The sequence below is a fragment of the Bos javanicus genome, chromosome 12 (genome assembly GCF_032452875.1).
Source record: "Bos javanicus breed banteng chromosome 12, ARS-OSU_banteng_1.0, whole genome shotgun sequence".
In the NCBI taxonomy this organism is placed as follows: domain Eukaryota; kingdom Metazoa; phylum Chordata; class Mammalia; order Artiodactyla; family Bovidae; genus Bos; species Bos javanicus.
In genome coordinates this window covers 34,625,676-34,645,755 of record NC_083879.1, presented here as the reverse complement: position 1 = coordinate 34,645,755, position 20,080 = coordinate 34,625,676, and the positions used below count along the sequence as shown (strand labels likewise).

Here is a 20,080-nt window from a genome sequence, read left to right as displayed (position 1 = left end):
TGCGAGATTAAAAATCACAGGCACCAAGTATGTCACCGATGTCTGTACTGGTATTAACAGTAAAGAAATCCAGTACTTGAAATGCCATCCTGGGTACTCAAACAGTCCTGTGTATCTGGTTCAACTCTTAAAAAGTGAAGATATTTACGAGGATAAAATAATAAGCTAGTTTTTAGTAAAATGTCTCCATTTAACACCTCCTTTAGGAAAACTGCAGTATTTTCACCAGTCTTAAAGGTTATATATAACATGAAATACTCCTGTTTTCCAAAGTTCTGATTAAGTCATTCATTTGCATCTTACAAGCTTTCATATAAATTTACTCCTCAAAATAATGGCTTACATGTTAGAGTATGCCTGAAGACCTTCTCGGCCCTAAATTTCTGTGCTTCAAAGATGGGGGGAACTTCTAAAACATAAAAAGCTAAGTTACTGACCAAGATCCCAGTCAAATGCATAACAAAATCAGAAAAATATGAGTAATGATGAAGTCACTTCAGTGGTGATGGCTCCGAATAAGCAAACCATAAAAAAAAAAAAAAAAAAAAACCGCTTGCTATACCGCACATCAGAAAAGTATCTTAATTTCAGGAAGTGAAGATTCAGACAAAAAGGGAGAAGGGGATACAGTGCTAAAAAGACAAATCGACAGAAATCTGAGCAGTGACAGGCGCACACAGCCACCTCATCTGATCACTATTCTCAGAGAAGGATGACTTCCAGGCGGGCAGGAGCCTGGGGCCCCTGTCCCCTGCCTCTCGCCCCCAGACCCCGGTCCTCCAGTCCTCCACCTCCGCCCCTGATCCCCGCCCCCAAGCTCCGTCGTCCCAGGGCCCCGTCCCGGCCCCCAGCCATCCCTAATCCTCGTCCCCAGGCGCCCTGTCCCGGGTTCCCCCTATCCCCATCCCCGTTCCCAGACCCCCCAATCCCTGTCCCCCATCCCTGATCCCCATCCCCAGGCACCCCATTAGCTCCCCATCCCAGGCCCCCTCATCCCCTGTCGCCCCCCATTCCCGATCCCCGTCCCCAGGACCCCCGATCCCCGCTCCTCCTCATCCCCGACCCCCGTCCCCAAGTCCCCTGTCCGGTCCCCGGCCCCACCCCAGGGCCCGTCCCCGCCCTACCTGCCGGCCGCCGAGCCACAGCCTCTGTTCCGACGCGGGGAAGCCGGTCTCGGCCGCGAGGCGCCGCTTCACGTCGCGCACCGTCCAGGACGCGGGCACCGCTACTGTCCTGCAGCCCGCGCAGCCGGGCAGCACGGTCACCCGGAGCCACCTGCGTGAAGGAAAGGTCTCAGCGGCAGCCACGAGGGGCCTCGGCCCCCGCCGACGCGCGCTCACCTGTCGCCCATGGCGGGTCCTCACGGCCGTGACCACCGAACCCTAGCCATGCTCCCCGCCGCCCGCGCCGCCGGGCCCCGCCCCGCCCGCCGACGGGAGCCGCGGGAGGAAACCGCGGCCGGGGAGGGGCCCCGGAGACGCCGCCCGCGGGTAGGCGCCCGCCAGGACCGTTAGCTGAGGAGACGCCCGGCCTGCGCGTCAGGACTTGGAGGGCTGGCCTCGCCCCGCCCCCAAGCTCCGCCCCGCTCTCCAGGTCCCGCCCCTTCCTCACCTTTTCTTGAGAAACCCCTGGGCCCACCAGGCCTCACCCGCCCGTTAGGACTCGCCCCGCCCATCCGGCCTGTCCCGTTACTTCAGACGCCGCTGGCCCTGCCCCTCTCTCAGGCCCCGCGCGGCCCCGCCCCTCCCGGATTCGTAGGTGAGTTGCTGCTGGCCCCGCCCTCCCCCAAGCCCCGCCCCGAGGCCCCGCCCCCGCCCCGCCCTCCCCACGTCTCTCGCGCGGACAGCCTCCACACGAATTAGAGAAGACGTGTGTTTTCCGTGACCGAGTTCCAAAGAGCCGGTTCGTGCAGAACTAGCCCTTTCCAGGGCCTCCGTCTCCTTCAACCCTAGGAACTTGTGTCTGGAGGCATCTCCGGATGAGATCGGCGGGGGCCTCTCGGGCACCAGCGGGGAAAGAGGCGGCCGCAGAACCGTGCCTCCGCGCTTTCGTTTCCTGTTTGCTTTTAAGGCACAAAAGGACGATCTATCGATTCAGTTTCCTGCTGGACTTCCAGCCAGAAAGCCATAGATGAGAAGGCACGCGGACTTAACTCGGCAGTATTGTCTTCTGTTGTGGCCTGTTACCCATCGCACCTGCAAGCTCCTTGAAATCAGAAGCACGCTCTCAGAGTCGATGGACTCGCCCCCGAGTGACCAACGTGGCCTTGCCATTTGAAAGTGTATGTGGCTTGATGACCCTTCAGAACATGTCCTTTCTTCGGGCTAACTTCTCCTAGGTGTGGATGAGACACGTTGCAAAAAAAAAAAGGCAACATCTACTAAGGCAGCTCAGACTCTGTCGTGAACAGGTAAACTTGTGTGCTTCTTGTTTAAATACCCTTGGTAGAATTAAATTTTCGTGTTGACCCCAACGATGGCATTAATTACTGGTTTTCAATTATACTTCTCTCTCACACACACACACACACAAGAAATATTACTCAGAACTCATTATCAGTAATAAAGATACAAAACATCCCTACAGCTGTTCCAACCATATTTAAAAGTGAAGTTCCTGTAAATCATTCAGTTCTTTCTCTGCTTGGAAAGTAAGTTTGTTCAATCAATCAGAGGGAGACAAGCTAATGCAATATAAAGATCAGCTCAGAAAACTCTAACAAATATTCACTTCTTCAATCAGACAAGATGATACAAGCAAGTGTATCAGACAGAGTGAGACTAGTATGATATGCTATAGCTTATATGCAGAATCCTGATACAAATGAACTTATTTACTAAACAGAAATAGGTCTCAGAGAAGTAACTTATGATTACCAGAGGAGAATGGTAAAGGGGAAGGATAGATTGGAGTTTGGGATGGATATGTACACACTGCTATATTTAAAATAGATAACCAAAAAGGACTTACTGTATAGCATGGGGAACTCTGCACAATACTCTGCAATAACCTAAATGAGAATTTTTAAAAGAATAGATACATATATATATATAACTAATTCACTTTTCTGTACACCTGAACCTAACCCAACATTGTTAATAGACTATTTGTGCTTAGTTGCTCAGCCATGTCCAACTCTTTGCGACCTCATGGACTGTACCCCGCCAGGCTCCTCTGTCCATGGGATTTTCCAGGCAAGAATTACTGGAGTGGGTTGCCATTTCCTTCTCCAGGGGATCTTCCCAACCCAGAAATCAAACTGGGGTCTTCTGCATTGCAGGCAGATTCTTTACCAGCTGAGCTACCAGGGAATACTGCAATATAAAATAAAATAAATTTCTTTAAAAGACTGTCAACAAGTAGAATGTAAGCTCTCACTCCTCTGCTGAAGTGTCACAGTATGCACGACCCCAGGACAAATCCTTCACACCTCAATCCTTTGATAACCCCCTGGTCCCTGATTTTCTTAAGCATCTCCTAGGGAGCCAGGCAAATAGGATGTGGTGACAGAAGAATATAGATGCACAGTGAAGACTTGAGAGACAGAGAAATGACCTAAAAGGACAGGATTTCATAAGAATCAAAGCAGATTTGGCTGGGGAAGGACGCGGATCACAAAAAGCTCTGAATATCTGGGGTTCATAGTATGCTTGAAATACATGTTAAAGGATTAGTCAGCATGGGGAATGCCCATCTGGAACTCAGCAAGGTGTCAAAGCTAAGGATATAGAGTAGGGAATCATTCATTGAATCAGTGAGTATTTATTCAACCTCTCCTATGTACTAGATCAAGTCACTCAGTCATGTCCGACTCCTTGCGACCCCCTGGACTGTAGCCCTCCAGGCTCCTCTGTCCATGGAATTCTCCAGGCAAGAATACTGGGATGGGTTGCCATTTCCTATGCCAGGCCATTCTCCTCACCCAGGGATCAAACCCGTATCTCTTGCATCTCCTGCATTGGCAGGAGGGTTCTTTACCACTAGGGCCACCTGGGAAGCCCAGGTGTCTGTTTAGAAACAGACATTTCTAAATGGCAGGAATACAGCAATGAACGAAACAGAGTCCCTATCGCATGCTGATGTTTTGAGGAAGGAAAACAATAATAAACAAGTGGACAAATTATATAAATTCACATCACGAGGTCAGCCTGTTCTTTTTTAAGTGAGGGGAGGGCATCGGGGCAGTACAGGACAGAACAGGAGAGGTACTAGGGTGGTTGGAGAACTCCTACCTAAGAAGGCCCAGTGAGCAGATGCCGGGGTAAAGCACAGGGAGATGACCTTATGCAGAAAGAACCTACAAAGGGGGACAGAGAACTGGGGCAGCTAGCACTCCCTCCCCTTTCACCTGCATTCAGTGTGATCTAATTCTTTTCCCTCTGCCAGTTCTCTCTCTGATCCATGTCTCACCCAACACAAACCCAGGTTTGGAATTACTGTGTCCTTTTACTGATGGTTTCATGGGGCCTGGAAGAGGTCATCACACACAATAGGTGCTCAGTAAATACAGAGAAAGGAAGGAAGGACCGAGAGAGGGAGGGAGAAGAGAAGGAATGGGTTAATATCTGGAACATACAAAGAAGTGGAAACTCAAACATTATTCATGATTCGAATGCCCACCCAAATGCTAATGATTTTATACACTGCCATAAATGTAAGGGTTTTTAATATGATGGTAATTACACCATGGACAAATAGTATTATTCAGTATTCTTGTCACGGTGTAAACCTCATTTCTAATAATTTCCTGACTTTCCACTGCAAAGAACTATCTTAGGCCACTTAACCCAATGAATGCTTACATGGGTATTTTAATTTTTCAAAAGTGTACAAACTTCAATGAATATCTGTTCATGAAACATCACCATTATGTATGACAAGAAGGAAATTTGAAAAATATATTCTAGGAAATGTTAGAGAAGTGTGAAGTTCGCTCAGTCATGTCCGACTCTTTGTGACTCCATGGACTGTACAGTCTATGGAACTCTCCAGGCCAGAATACTGGAGTGGGTAGCCTTTCCCTTCTCCAGGGCATCTTCTGGACCCAGGAATCGTACTGGGGTCTCCCACATTATGGGGTGGATTCTTTACAAGCTGAGTCACCAGGGAAGACTTAGGAAATGTTAAGCTGAGCCTTAATGCTTTTATCAAATGCAGAACAACAAGAAACCAGAGCTTTCAGTCCCTCCTTTCAGGCTAAGTCCAAGTCAGTAAGCAAGGGGGATCATGGGACCACCCTCTGAGCCTGTTTCAGTTGTGGAGACGGGCAGATAAAGCTGTTTGATCGCACATGTTGAACTCTGCAGGACACATTGAACAATATTCCTTCTCATGACACCTGTTTTAACTTGCCCTGGTGTTTCCTTTCTCTTTCCCTGGATGTCACACCTGGCACAACACGGGCCCCAGCTTCCCCATCACTCTTAGGTGATGAAAATCTCCCAGTCCCTGCCAAACGATTCATTTTAGTAACTGAAAATCCTACCCAGGGTCATCATCAAAAAACACCAGTCCAGGGCTTCCCTGGTGGCTCAGTGATAAAAAATCCACCTGCCAATGCAGGGGATCTGGGTTTGATCCCTGGTCCAAGAAGATCCCACATGCTGCGGAGCAACTAAGCCACGCACCACAACCACTGAGCGTGTGCTCTAGAGTCTGCGAGCCACAACTATTGAGCCCAAGTGCCACAAATACTGAAGCCTGCATGCCAAGAGCCTGTGTTCTGCAACAACAGAAGCTACTGCGATGAGAAGCCCTTACACAGCAACGAAGACTAGCTCCCTGCTCACTGCAAGCAAGGAAGAGTGTGGCCATTTTTGTTGTCGTTTAGTCGCTGAGTCGTGTCCTACTCTTTACAATCCCATAGACTGTAGCCCGCCAGGCTCCTCTGTCTTTGGGGTTCTCCTGGCAAAAATACTGGAGTGGGTTGCCATTTCCTTCTCCAGGGGATCCTCCTGACCCAGTGATCAAATCTGCATCTCCTGCATTGGCAGATTCTTTACCAATGAGCTACTAGGAAAGCCCATAAATAAATGAATCTTAAACACACACACACACACACACACAAAACACAAGTCCAATCCAGTGTAAAAATTCCTAAATTTTTATTGTGGTCCATTCTCAGCCTCACACTGCAGTTTGGAAGCATAGCTCCAGGCTGAGGTTAACTTCCCCTGAAACAATTGCTTCATGACTTTATGAAGTGGAATGTTCCCGATTGTGTGTCTTTGATTCAAGGGAAACAATTAATTGGTTCCTTCTGCAGAATGTTGGCCAGTTATAAAAAGACAAAAGTGTAACAAATCATTATTCCCTTGTTTCATGAGTCAGCACAAGACTATTTAACTTGGAAACAGAAAGATGACGATATTGTGGGCACACAGTTCAGTGAAGTCCTAAAGGGTGAGTAAAACCATAAGCCAAGCAGAGAAAGGAAGACGGTGTCTAAGGGGGAGGAAACCGGACCACAAATCATGGAATAAAAATAGCAATAAAGCTGAGGAGCTTCTACAATTGCCTTTGAAAGGGTCAGAGGGTAAAAGTCATGCACAGCATGAAAAAAATAGAACCATGTGGTCATGAAGCCTCTACACCATGAACATGTGGAGTGACCGGAAGGACATAGGGAGCACCCTTTAGACTTTAATCAGGTTAGGTGATCATAGCTACATTCTACAAAGACTCCTCAGGCACCAGAGCTTAGGATGACTGAAGAAGATAAGACTTAAGAACAAAACCAAGAAAAACTGGTCTCTGTGAGATTAAGTAAAATGCTTCAAGAAGGGAATCAAGAGTGCCAAGTTGCTGAAGTGCCCCCACTTGACAACAAGCAGGCCACTCTTGACTTAGTTCTTTGCTCCAAAACCTACAGTGATCTGTAGGATCAATGGTCAAACTACCCAGCGTGGCACATAAGGCTCATCACAGTTTAGCCCCCATCAATCTTCTCAAATTCTTCTGTGGCCACCCTGCCAACCCTGATACAGTCTGTGTCCAAGATCAGCTGACACTTAATATCAGCATTCATGGAATACTCACTACATGCCAGGCACCTACTAAAAACCTTCTGTGATTCAGCTCATTCAGTCTTCCCAGCCACCCAGAGAAGCACATGAAGACCTCAATTTCAGGTAAGGAAAATGAAAGTAAACATCTTACTTATAGTTCTACAGCTACGAACGGAAGAGTCTGATTTTGAACACAGGAAATGCAGCTGCAAAGCTCCAGCACTGTTCAGTGTTAACCTAGTCAGTCAGTTCAGTCGCTCAGTCATGTCCGACTCTTTGTGACCCCATGGACTGCAGCACGCCAGGCCTCCCTGTCCATCACCAACTCCCAGAGCTTGCTCAAACTCATGTCCATTGAATCAGTGATGCCATCCAACCATCTCATCCTCTGTCATCCCCATTTCCTCCCGCCTTCAATCTTTCCCAACATCAGAGTTTTTTTCTAACAAGTCATCTCTTCACATCATGTGGCCAAAGTATTGGAGCTTCAGCTTCAGCATCAGTCCTTCCAATGAACATTCAGGACTGATTTCCTTTAGGACTGACTGGTTGTATTTCTTTGCAGTTCAAGGGACTCTCAAGAGTCTTCTCCAACACCACACAGTTCAAAAGCATCAATTCTTTGGTGCTCAGCTTTCTATATAGTCCAAGTCTCTCTGTTAACCTAGTGTTTACAAAATGTGGTCACTTCACACTGCCTGACCTTCCCCATGGGCTCACCTGCATTGTCCCACCTGCCTGCATCCTCCAGTCAACCCTCTCTTTCTGAAAATCCCTAAGTTGTAGTCCTAGATCACTACTTCCTTAACTTTTCCTGAACTTTTCAGTCTGATTCATCCTGTATAACCTGTATGTTGTACATTCACATTGGTACTATAGTGCCAATCACATTTCTGTTAATCATATTTCATTTCTATTCATTGCAGTGCGTGTCTCTTTGTACCTTAAGGGCCTAGAACTAATAAATGTTACTCAGATAGTTAGAGTTAAATGAATGGCTGCATATAAATGGATATTCATTCTACCCCTAACATCAGTCAGCAAGGTTTTATTTTGTTTTTTTGTTCTGTCCAAGATGCTTTTGGTTGCAAATAACTGATTACCTGACTAGCAGTAGCTAAACTGGTAAGGGTTTGTTTTTCTCACAGCTCAGAGGAAGGGTGCTCTTCTTAAAGATCAGCACCCCAGTGACATGGGACCTCTCCTCCTTCTCATAAAATGGCTAATACAGCTCAACATTTCCACATTCAATGAAGGAAGAAGGGAAAAGGGAAGACTCCCACCCTGTCTGTTTTATGGGAAAAGTAGAATTTCCCAAGCACACTTCTGTTTCTCTCTCATTGGCCAAAATTCTTATCACATGGACACCCTGTAGCTGTGAGGAAGCCGCAAGAAAAGTGAACACAGTTGTCCCTGGGTATGGCGGGCAGGATGGAGGTGGATTGGTTCCAGGACCTCCATGGTTTCCAAAATCCTTGGATGCTCAAGTTCCTTGTATAAAAGGACATAATATCTACACATAACCTACACACATCTTCTGCGTACTTTAAATCATCTATAGGTTTACCATCTGAGCCACGAGGGAAGTCCCTAATACTTTAGGCTGAACCAACAATTACTCATAAATTCTATATAGGTTATATATAATACCTACTACAATGTAAACACTCTGTAAATAGTTGCCAGCCTGTAGAAAATTTAAATTTTGCTTTTTGGAACTTTCTGAAATTTTTTTCTAGTATTTTCAACCTATGGTTGGCTGAACCCTCAGATGCAGAACCTGTGAATACAGAGGGTCCATGGGTTTATCTAGCCTTCCAAACATCTGTGGTAGGTTCTAGCAAGAGAGATGGAATTTATGAGTGATTGTTGGCTCAGCCTACAGCTTTGTTCTAATCTACACAGCAAAGTTATGTTTGAGTTATCTGTAGAAGTATTAGGGACTTCCCTCATGGATCAGATGGCAAAGAATCAGCCCGCAGTGTGGGAGACCCAGGTCCTATCCCTCGGTTGGGAATATCCCCTGGAGAAGGGCATGCAACCCACTCCAGTATTCTTGCCTGGAGAATTCCATGAACAGAGGAGCCTGGTGGGCCAGGGTATGGGATCGCAAATAGTCGGACACAACTAAGTGACTAACACATACTTTAGAAGTGTTAGAAAACAGTGTAACTGGTAAGACTGTAAAACCCTGAGTACTAACACGTCAAGGCACATTTTCTGAAGGATTAGGGGTAATGTTTTGTGCTCGTCACCTTTCTCTGCCTTGGGATGGTAATCAGGGCAGATTCTATGGTTTTTCTGCTCACTCTAACATAACCACAGTTCTGAGGTCTCTTTAAGTTACACAACATGATTTCACTTCTATAATTGGAACAAATCCAGCCAAAATCATTATATAAAATTTAAACCTTCAATCCTCATGCAAAGGTCAGCTTTCTCCTTGCTGAAGCCATCAGCATCCCACACTAGGGTAGGTAGTCAAAGGCTGCTGGCCTTTGAGGGGAGCACATGGGGGTCTGCTCTCTCCCGACCCCACATAGTCAGCTGCAGTTGACCCCCACATAGGCCAAAGCCCTGAGACAAGAGAGGAAGGGGGTGGGCTGTTCCTCCTTGGCTGGGTGGTCCTGAGCCCCATGGCTCTGGCAGGGGAGTGAGTTCACCCTCTCTCTTCTTACCCCCTGTTCCTGAGCATCTCTGTTTGATAAAGCTCTCCCATTTCTGCTTTCCATCAGATCGCCTGACCTTGAAGGAGCACAGAGAGTCCACTGTCTTGGGTGAGGTTTGGTGGTCGCACAGGCTTTCTCTCCCGGCTTTCCCAGGGTGCCCAGCACCTGTCCTCTGCCCTGTGCAGCCTCCACTGCTGGTGAACATCCTAAAAACCCTTTAAAATGGTGAGTCTCATGATATGTGAATTATATCTACCATAACAACAACATTGTAGTTGATGTGAAGCAAAGGCGTTCCCTGCACACTGTGTGTAGAACCCCTCTGGGCTCAAACACCTGTGAACGTGGCTCCCGTGATCTTCCTGGTGGGTCCAGTGGTTTATCTATTTAACTGTCTTCTTAAGATGTTCTGGGCCTTTTCCAGAGTGGTCGGAACAGACATCTTTGCCCTCAAACACATACGTGAACAAGATGAACTACAGACTCCTTAGGAGAACATGCGAGTTCTACTTTGCACACTCATCCACGCCCCCCCACCTCACCACTGTGCTCTCCCCGCCTTTCACCTCCCCTTCCTGGCTCTGCTCCAGCCCCATCAGATCAGCTCCCCTGCTCTCTCACGTGGCCTTTGCCTGTGTCCTTCTTCCTCCTCCAGCACCTACTCCTCCTTCAGATTCGGGAAGCCTATTTGACTTACCCCGTGTGTGTCTACTCCCTAAACTCACAGACCCCACGCTCCACCATCAAGGCCTCACACAGAGTGATCCTTACACAGAGGACCTGGTCTTCAACAAGAGAGGCCGGTGGCCCAGGCATAGCTTTTCCAGAAACCACGTTCAATAACCAATCAACCAAACAAGTGAAAAAACTTCCTTCTCTTCGTGCCGGTGTAGACACAGTAGTTTGACTTCTATTTTTAGTTCCATTCAACATGCTTTGGGAAATGATGTCATATTTCTGAATTAACGTTCCTGCCTTTGCTTCTTCCAAAGAGGGCATTATGCACCCCCTAGAGTAAAAGCATCAGGTAAAGCATGAGACTGTACACGCTTTACCTGATGCTTTTGAATCTGTTGTTAATGTGAGAGGTAGTTGTTGAGTTGCCAGAAATCCAGATTGTTCATATATAACTGGGCCAAAGCCCCATTACCCAGGAAGAGCCTTAAGTGTAGTCGTGCTTCTGAATGGCAACGGGGTAATCAGAAAGAACTTGGCATTAGAAAGGGAAAAAGTGACTCAGGCCCTCAGATTTTGTCAAGGTGACACATCTTGAGCTGTCTTAACCATTTCAGGAATAATAAAACCACGCATGGCCTCTGAATTCCTCTTCTATTATGATAATCTTTGATGCAACATCCTCTTTTGGAACATTTTATAGAAAATACAGGGACACAGCGAGCTAACTATGGCAGTAGGTACATTAAAATGAACGTACCCCATGCTAATAATTAGAGTGAACTGAACTGAATGGAGTCTCGCCCTAGACACAACAGTAAGGAAACTTTTGACATAAACCTATAAAACGCTCCATCATAAAAATTGATTACACTGGATATAAAAAAGGAAATGGTATGAGCAACGATACCATAATGCACTCTAATACACTTCTTTTTTCTGTTTCTTCTGGCTATTTACATTTTTCTTTTCTTTTAGGAAATTAACAATTTCCCTTCTGTTTTGCCCTTTATTTTACATGTTGCTTTTCTTCACTCTCCACCTGTCTCCACCCCTACCCCCTTGAAAGTGAAAGTGAAAGTCATTCAGTCATGTCAGACTCTTTGCAACCCCATGGACTATACAGTCCATGGAATTCTCCAGGCAAGAATACTAGAGTGGGTTGCCATTCCCTTCTCCAGGGGATCTTCCCAACCCAGGGATCAAACCCAGGTCTCCCACATTGCAGGTGGATTCTTTACCAACTGAGCTATCAGGGAAGCCCTCTGCCCCCTCGTGTGCAAATGAACTGATGGTCAGATTCTCGGCTCTCACACCTTTCCATGGGAGGGATGTCACCACTCCGAGCTCACCGCCTCACCTGTAGGACCCTTCCTTGGGGTTATGAAGAGGTGAAACAGGCTATCGCTGACCTGGGAGGGTCACTTGTATTCATACAATAAAAATGCACGACAACCAGGATGTCCTAGGCACTGGCACTCTGATTAAGGGGCACAGTCCCTAGAGGGATATGTCCCCTTCTATCTGGGGGGTGAGTCAGCTCACAGAAACAGCAATCAGGCAGGTACCATGAGAAGGAGGCCTCACACCCTTGTCACCTTCATCTTCCCCCGTGCTCTCCTCTCTGGCTCCGGAGGTCAGTGCCGGAAAAACCATGAAGCAGGCCAATGTGTCTCAGGTCCCCTTCAACCTTTGATCTGAACTTCACCTCCTCTCCTGACACGCTCTGTGCTTGTATGCACTGCATCCCCAGCTCTGCTGAGCTCAGTAAACATTACCCCTCCTAGGTGCAGGCTCTCTGCCAGGGGCTCAGAAATCAGACAGATAATGATCTTAATAACGGCTCCACTGCCCATTAGGAACTCAACAGCCTGTGTGCTCAGTCATTCAGTCTTGTCCGACTCTTTTGCAACCCCATGGACTGTAGCCCACCAGGATCCTCTGTCCATGGAATTTTCCCAGCGAGAATACTGAAGTAGGTTGCCATTTCCTCCTCCAGGGAGTTTTCCTGACCTAGAGATCAAACCTGCATCTACTACATTGGCACTCAGACTCTTTACCACTGAACCTCGAGGGCAGCCAAGACTAAAATTATGCAGAAACATCATTTCAACATAAAAGGGACATGCTGAAATAAAGGCAAGCTGCTGAGTGCCACAGCATGGCTTTCCATTAAAGGCTTTCCTGGACGAGCATCGAAGTCAAGAAAGAGACTGCTTTCCTGGGTGACCCTCTGTCTGTACAGAGGTCTGGTCTTCGCTTGTTGTCTCTCCTCCTGAGCATACCCAGGCTCAGCTCCCATCAGCTGCATCCTTCACACCCCCACCAGGCACACCCCTTCTGCGCACCAGGACCCCCTCCAAAGTGGCCCTGGGACTCCATTCTGGTGCATTCCCCTGTGTTCCTGTGTGTTTGGAGATATCATTTATTTTTCCTTCCATCTCTTTAACCTTCTTTGGAGAAGACCACACACACAGGGAGCTCCCAGCCAGCCCTCCCTCTCCAGCCCGAAGCACTGCACTCTGACCCCCGCTGCTTCTTCCCCCAGTAGCTCAGCAGACACTTCCTGGCTCTCAAGGGGCTGTTTTAATTTCTACCACAGTGTGGGCCCTGGGATCAGAGGGCAGGGGGAGGTGCATCACTTACTGCCTCTGAAATCCTATCCCCAAGACCATTGTTCACTTAAAGCAGTCATTGGGATGTAAGAAATGGAAAATCATGCACAATAATAATAATCCATGTGGCTAATGAAACACTTCCTAGGCACCAAACACTTGTCATTTAATCTTCACTAAAATCCTATGAGGCATGTTTATTCCTATTTTACAGATGAAAAGGAGATTCAGAAAAGTTCTAACTGCCCCAGACCACATGCAGATCCTGCAAATCATACCCTGTGCATATCCCCATGTAGGGCTGTTTATCCTGGGGAAAACGTGACTCCAGGGTGCATGCTATACTGTTCAAATCGGAGAAAGGTTTTCATGTACAAAAATTTCTGTGACTCCAGAGACAGATGTGGGGTTCACTATAAGGAAAAATATCCCACCAATTAGAACAGCGCTTGTTTGTATTTACTTATCACCAACCACATGCTGACTCTTTCACATCCACTGTCGTATTTAATTCCCAGATGAATCTAACATTATCATCCACAATTACAAATCAGGACTCAGGACCCAGAGAGGGCAAGTAATTTGTCTGAGGTTTCCTTGCAAACACCAAGTGTCAAGACCGGAACCCAGATCTCCATTCAATGTTCTCATTCTGTGCTGCACCCCAGAATTGAAGTAAAAGAGAAACATCTGCTTTGAGATTCTAAAAATCTCGCAGAGTCAGCACACCTTAAGGGGTGCATGCATGCTTGACTGCTAAGTCGCTTCAGTCATGTCCGACTCTTCGTGACCCCATGGACTGTAGCCCACCAGGCTCCTCTGTGCACGGGATTCTCCAGCCAAGAATACTGGAGTGGGTTTCCATACCCTCCTCCAGGGGATCTTCCCAACCCGGGGATCGAACCCATGTCTCTTATGTCTCCTGCATTAGGCAGGTGGGCTCTTTACCACTAGCACCACCTGGGAAGCCCATGCCTTAGGGGTAGGTGCCCTAAATTCTCTCCTAAGAGCTAATCACAATCTTGTATTCTCAAGCATGTGGCAGTTTTACAGTCTGGCCAGACCTAGGCAGCACAAGAGCCCTCGGGCACATGCTGGGAAACGCTTTTAAATGAATATGATAAATATGTGAGCATGCACTACAGAATAGAGACACAGACAATGCAGCCAAAAGGGTGTGATTGTACATTTCACTACTTCTGTTTCATTCATGATAGCCAATTGAGTTACTTGTTTAAAACTACACTCCCCTACATATTTGAGTGCCTCTGAGAGTTCTTAAAGGATAGGCCTGCTGCAGTCCATGGAGTCGTAGAGTTGGACATGACTTAGGGACTAAACAACAACATATTTAGCTGTGAAGAAGTGTTTCAAACAGAATCCCTAGACCATAATTTGATTAAACTAACATCCTCTGGTCAGAAGTATTTGAGAAATGAGTTTATTTATGAAAAACAAATGGGAATCTTCTTTATTTTGTCATATTTTATCTTTACCATTTCTTGCTTATGTTCATTAAAATTTTTTTTAAACATTTCTTATTTTATCTCATTTCCAAATGTTTGGACTTGGAGTAATAATGTCAATGAATGATCACTTCAAAAGCATCATGTTTTATGTCTATGCAGTCAGTGCCACAATAACTTGAAAATACGAATCATAGAAACTGTGCCCACAAAATTATAGATCTGTGAATTTGTGAGAAACAACTTTCTGGTTTTTTCCTTTGCGTTGTATAAAAAGGGATCATGCTACAGCCTTCCTCATATGGAAGGTTTACAAATAGCTTCATGCATTTGCTGTTTGGCAGACAATGATAGTAGTTGGCAGGCAACCACTTGGAGGGGACACAAAGGAAATGCTAGTTAGAAATAGGTCAAGAGAGAGTTTTTTAAGGAAAATTGGGAATGAATCCATAAAAACAAAAAATGACTGAATTTTATATGATTACTATAACTGAATCGACACTTCCACTGTTAAAATCCTACATTTTGCTCATTTTCCAAACCATTTCAAAATTTCTCTTGATAAGGATTTTATTGGATAAATTAGTTATAAAATGGAAAAGATATCTATTTACTAACAGCATCTAAAAAATGAATATTTCTGAAGAACCAAAGACAAAATTTTTAACAGAGAAAGCATAGACTAATAGTCATATGAACGGTTTTTTTTTTCAGAATTCATGCAAATCTAAATCTGAAAAAAAAAAAAACTATGATTGTTCACTATTTCTATAATCTTTATAAATATAAAAGCTAAGTAATTTTGGCTGATTCATGTTGATGTTTGATAGAAACCAACACAATACTATAAAGCAATTATCCTTCAATTAAGAATAAATACTTTTTTAAAAAAATAAAAAAACTCATCAGTATAAAAGCTAATAAGGGCAATTGAGTGTACTTCAGAAAACATATACTTAATGTTATTAGCAATTAAAATTTATATGTGTGTTTGTCTTTTAAGCCTCTGGTCACTTTCTTGTTTTCTAAATATTTTCGCACTGCCCCGAATCCTTTCCCCTCTGACTAATCCTGTTAATCAATTCCTGTTGCCACTGAGTTGACCTGTTATGAAGTATGACTTAGCCTCTCCCCAGCATAACAACACTCAGTCCTTCAAGTCCAAAGGCTTCGTAGACTCACCTTTCCCACCTCATCCCCACCCCTCCTTCCTGGGCATCCTCCCAGGACCCTGCAATCATGCTTATATCCTTATACCTTTTTTGCACATTTCTCTGGACATTCTGTTTTAAAGACATTAAAGAGGAAAAAAAAGCACCAACAACTAGACATGACTTAACCAGTCAACTGAGTGGACTTAATCCATGGATAATCCATGCTATGAATTTCAAGAATGGGCTAAACCTAACTAACCCTTTAACCCTTCACTAAACAGTTGTAAGTAAACTGGGTAACATTCACGGTATTTATGCTAAAAATGCATTAGCACAATTTCCTGGTCCAGAACAGGAAATAAGGATTTCGAATCATCTCTTATTGTAACATGACCTAAGAATGCAAAGAATATGATGACAAGGTACACAACTACTAAAATGCAGACATACAGATGACCCTCCCAGTGTTTGCCTTTTTCAGTGACTGTGGGCAGTGGGCAGAGAAGCCTCCAGTTCTCTGCAAGGCACGTGTTCTGCTTGCCAGCCCTCTGTCCTCTTCTTCTGGGGCTCAACTGAAGCTTTAAGTTAAGCCTTCCCTAGTTTAAAAAAAAAAGGACAGTAGAAGTGTATGATGGGTCTCTAGTCATACACAGATCCATCACATTTGCCTCCATCTTCTCCATGCATGAAAGGAACAAATTAAATAGTGTCTGAAATCTCTTCCTTTGGGACTCTGCTTTCAGCCACCACTTTCTTGCAACATGAGAAAGGTTAATTTCTTTACTTTGTTTTTTTTTTCTCTTTCTGTGGGCAGTAGGGAGCAGGTGGCTATTTAATTTTATGTCAAAATGTCAGATTGTTAGGCTGCGCCTTCCAATGCCAGTTGTCACAATCATAGGCAATCCCTTTTATACATTTTTCTGTTTTTAATATTTTCTATGATTCTTCAAGGGACGTTTTCTCTATTCAGTCTTTGAAGGCTTTTTCTACAGCACCTATCTAACTTGGTCTAGGGATGCTGCAGGTTTCAGATTGCATTTGGCATTGGCTCTGGAAAGAATTAGCATTTTGTTTCTATGTTGTTTTTCTGCGGCTATTGCTTTCAATCATAACAAACTAGAAATAAAAACCATTTATATTAAGGTATCATAAACAAATCATTTTGCCTACTGCTTAATTAAAAAAAAAATAATAATCTGAGTCAGTTGGACTAAGTTACCATTTCTATATGAGATTCCCTCTCCCTCCACCCCTCCCCCAGGAGATTCAGTAAATGAGATAATTTAAAACTGCGTTTCTTGCTGGATAATACACTAACATCATCATTATTCTCAAGGAAAAGCTATCAGTTGATTTTTCAGTGGAGTGGACCTTCCTGAGCAGTATCTAGAGGGCAATGATTCCGACCCCTGTGAATTTTCAATAACACATGTTTTTCTACAGCTGAGATAGTTCCTCGTCTCCCATCAGTGATTCTGTGACTGCACCGAACCTGTCCTGGGTCTGCACACAGGTCCTCCTTCTCCGACACTAGCCCTCCTAAAGCGGGGCAGCCCTCGGGGTTCCCCAGGGACCGCCCTGCAGTTTACAAAGCTCCCACACACACACATCTGTATCCCAGGGCTCTGCTGCGAGGACCAGGGAATATAGGACATCTAGGGTTTGCTTCAACATGAAAAGGCAAAGAAAAAGAGAGACAGAAATAACTGGCAGAATTATGACAACTGCTGAAATCTCCCCATTGGGTATAGGATGTTCACTGTAATAAACAGTTCCCTCTGCTTCTCTGGACACCTGAAATTCCTCATGATAAAATTTTTTTACCACGAGGCACAGGGGTACCAAGGCCAAGCAGAGGATTTCTGCTAATTCCAGGGGAGGGGGATGACAGCCGGCACCCTCCATATGCACCAGCACCCCACGGGAGGCCCACTCTCCACCTTCTCTGGGCCCCAGACCAGCCTGGGACCCAGAGTGGACCATCAGTGGTGTCTCCAGGATGCTCCTTGGGCCTTCTCTTTGCCTCTTGAACTTCCTGTCTGATGGCCAGTGACATGCCATAAGCCCCTCCCCAAAGAGATTCCAGAGCAGGTGGAAACAGAGGGCTGACATTGACGGGAAGTGACACCCCGCCACCAACAAGAGGGACGAGACAGACTGGTCTGCAGCTGCTCTGTAGGCTGGGGCAGCAGTGGTGGTGACCGTGGCACCCCCCAGGGCACCTGCATTGAGGACAGGTGCCCAGGTTGTGGTTGGGGCTTCGTGCAGGCTTCTGGAGGATGGAGGGATGAGAGCAGCATCAGATACAACACAAGTGTCTTACATTCACGGGCTCTCATCTAACATTTTTATGGGCATTGTTTTCCCTAAGGCTGCATGACTAGAAAATGGGATTCAGACCAAGTATGTCTGGCTCCAAAGTCTACACTCTTTCCATTACATGATTTGTTTTCTCTTAAAACAAATGGGTGTCTGTGTTTGTGGAGGGTGTTTGTGGAGTTGGTCCTGTTTTGTTTGGATGTGGAGGTGTGTGTCTAAGGAAGAGAGAAGATGTAGAAGGGACAGGATGGGACCCACCGTCCCCTCTCTGGCCACATGAGAGGGACTGGTTTGGAGCCTGTGAGGACAGAGGGTGAAGGACCAGTGCCATGAAACCCTGGGTGGGAATAAGTCCAGGCAGCACTGCCTCTCTCCCGGGAAACAAAATCAGCTCGGGCTTGGGAAGAAGGCATTCCTCTTCCTGACCTCCAGTCCACAGGTGGCAGTCACTTTGGTCTCACGGGCTCTGCTGGGTTAAAGTCTTACAGAGGCACCACCTACAGAGGTCATGACAAGTGCCCCTGACCCAGAGGCTCAAGTGGAAAGAACATAAGCAAATCCATTCCTGAGACCATAGGAGATGTCACCACCCCAAGGACACCCAGAAATAGCCAGGGAAGAAGTTAAGCCAACAAAAAGAGCATCAGGGTTAAGGTCTTATCAACAGGTGAAGATCTGGAGTCATGGAGACGTGGGTATAAATATGAATTGACCTTATTTACACTCACGAACTTCTGAAACCTAGGAGGGGCGGCATAATCACTAAAGCACTTGCTCTTTCTCTGGACTCCACCTCCCTAACTCGAGTCCTGGCTGACTGCACCACGTCCATAGCTCCATCAGAAGTCAGGGCTGGCTGGTTTGCTTGGCCCTCTACAGCCCACTACTGCTTTTCCCCACTAAGCTTAGTCTTCATACACTTGGACTCAGCTAGTCTGCCTCCTCTCCTGCTCTCTGGACCCTACTCTCTTACTTGAATCTTTACTCCTCCTACTATGGCATAATAGGAAATAAATATGTGCTCTTTGCCTCTGAGTCTTGGCACAAAACTCCTAAAACTCTCGGAATTCCCTGAGAAAAGAGTGTCTTTCATATACTGATGAGGTAGCTCAAGGCAGGGCCCGTAGATAGCTTCAGATGGGGAGGGAGGCCTCAACCCTGTGATTAGAGGGTTGGAGTTTTCTGACCCTTCTAATCTCCATGGAGTGGGAAGGACTAGAGTGAGTTCAATCAGTCGATGATGTAATCAGTCACCCCAACATGGACACTTTGCTGGGAACTTGGAAACAACCACTAAGCTACAGGAACTTCCAGGCTGGTGACCACATGGAGGTGCTGGGATGTGGGGGCCCCCGGAGAGGGCCTAGGAGCTCTACATATGCACTGCCCCCAAATCTTGACCCATGATCTTGACAAGAGCTCTTGTCTCTTCCATGAGCTGTTACAATAAACAGTAATTGTAAGTAAAGCACCCTATGGGTTCTGGGTCAGTCTAGTGAATTATTGAACCCAAGGGAAGGGGTTCTGGGAACCCCTGAATTTGTAGTTGGGGTGTCCCAGGGATCCCATTCCCACAGGCACCTGAAGTGGAGGCGATCCCGCAGGACTATCTGTGACATGGGGTCTGTGCTAACTCTGGTAAGTTAAGTGTCACAATCAACTTAACATGCTGGACTCCCAGGAGGTCCTGGAGAATTAGGGAACCGATCATTTTGGAGAGACGACTCAATCCCCATCCTCATTGGGTTGTTGACATTCATCTTAGATGTCCTGGCCACTCTGACACTGCCAGGTGGCCAGAACACTCTCCCAGCCTCAGTGGAGAGACTGACATGGGAGCAGCACTGAGAGGTCAGTGGGGGGCCTCCTCCATGCAGCCCTCCTGGCAGCCTCGTCGCTCACCTGGGTGGTGACCACAAACTGTAGTGGGCCTTCCTGCCTCTGCTCCTGTCCTCCCCACAGCAGCTGGAGGGATCCTTTTACAAAGGAAGTCAGATTATGCCTCTCCCCACAGTGGGTCCCCATCTCCTTCACGCTTCCTCTTTAACTGTGACTTCAGCTCCCTGGCCCTAAGCCCCTCCCCCGCCAGCCCACCAGCCTCCTCCCTGTTCTTGGAACATTCCAGGCAGCACCCACCTACAAGATCTACACAGTCTGGAACATTCTTCCCCTAAA

General features: G+C 46.3%; 1 protein-coding gene across 4 annotated transcripts in view; it reads right to left on the bottom strand.

The window, feature by feature from the left end:
- SACS (sacsin molecular chaperone) overlaps positions 1–20,080 on the bottom strand; it is an 84,931-nt gene that overhangs the window by 44,018 nt on the left and 20,833 nt on the right. For 3 of the 4 annotated variants that reach the window (XM_061434961.1, XM_061434964.1, XM_061434962.1), the window contains one exon: positions 1,125–1,275. In XM_061434961.1, coding sequence (XP_061290945.1) covers positions 1,125–1,275 — 151 coding nt within the window. Of the gene's footprint in view, positions 1–1,124; positions 1,276–1,340; positions 1,826–20,080 lie in introns of those variants that run through there. The other variant, XM_061434963.1, reaches the window with a different exon arrangement.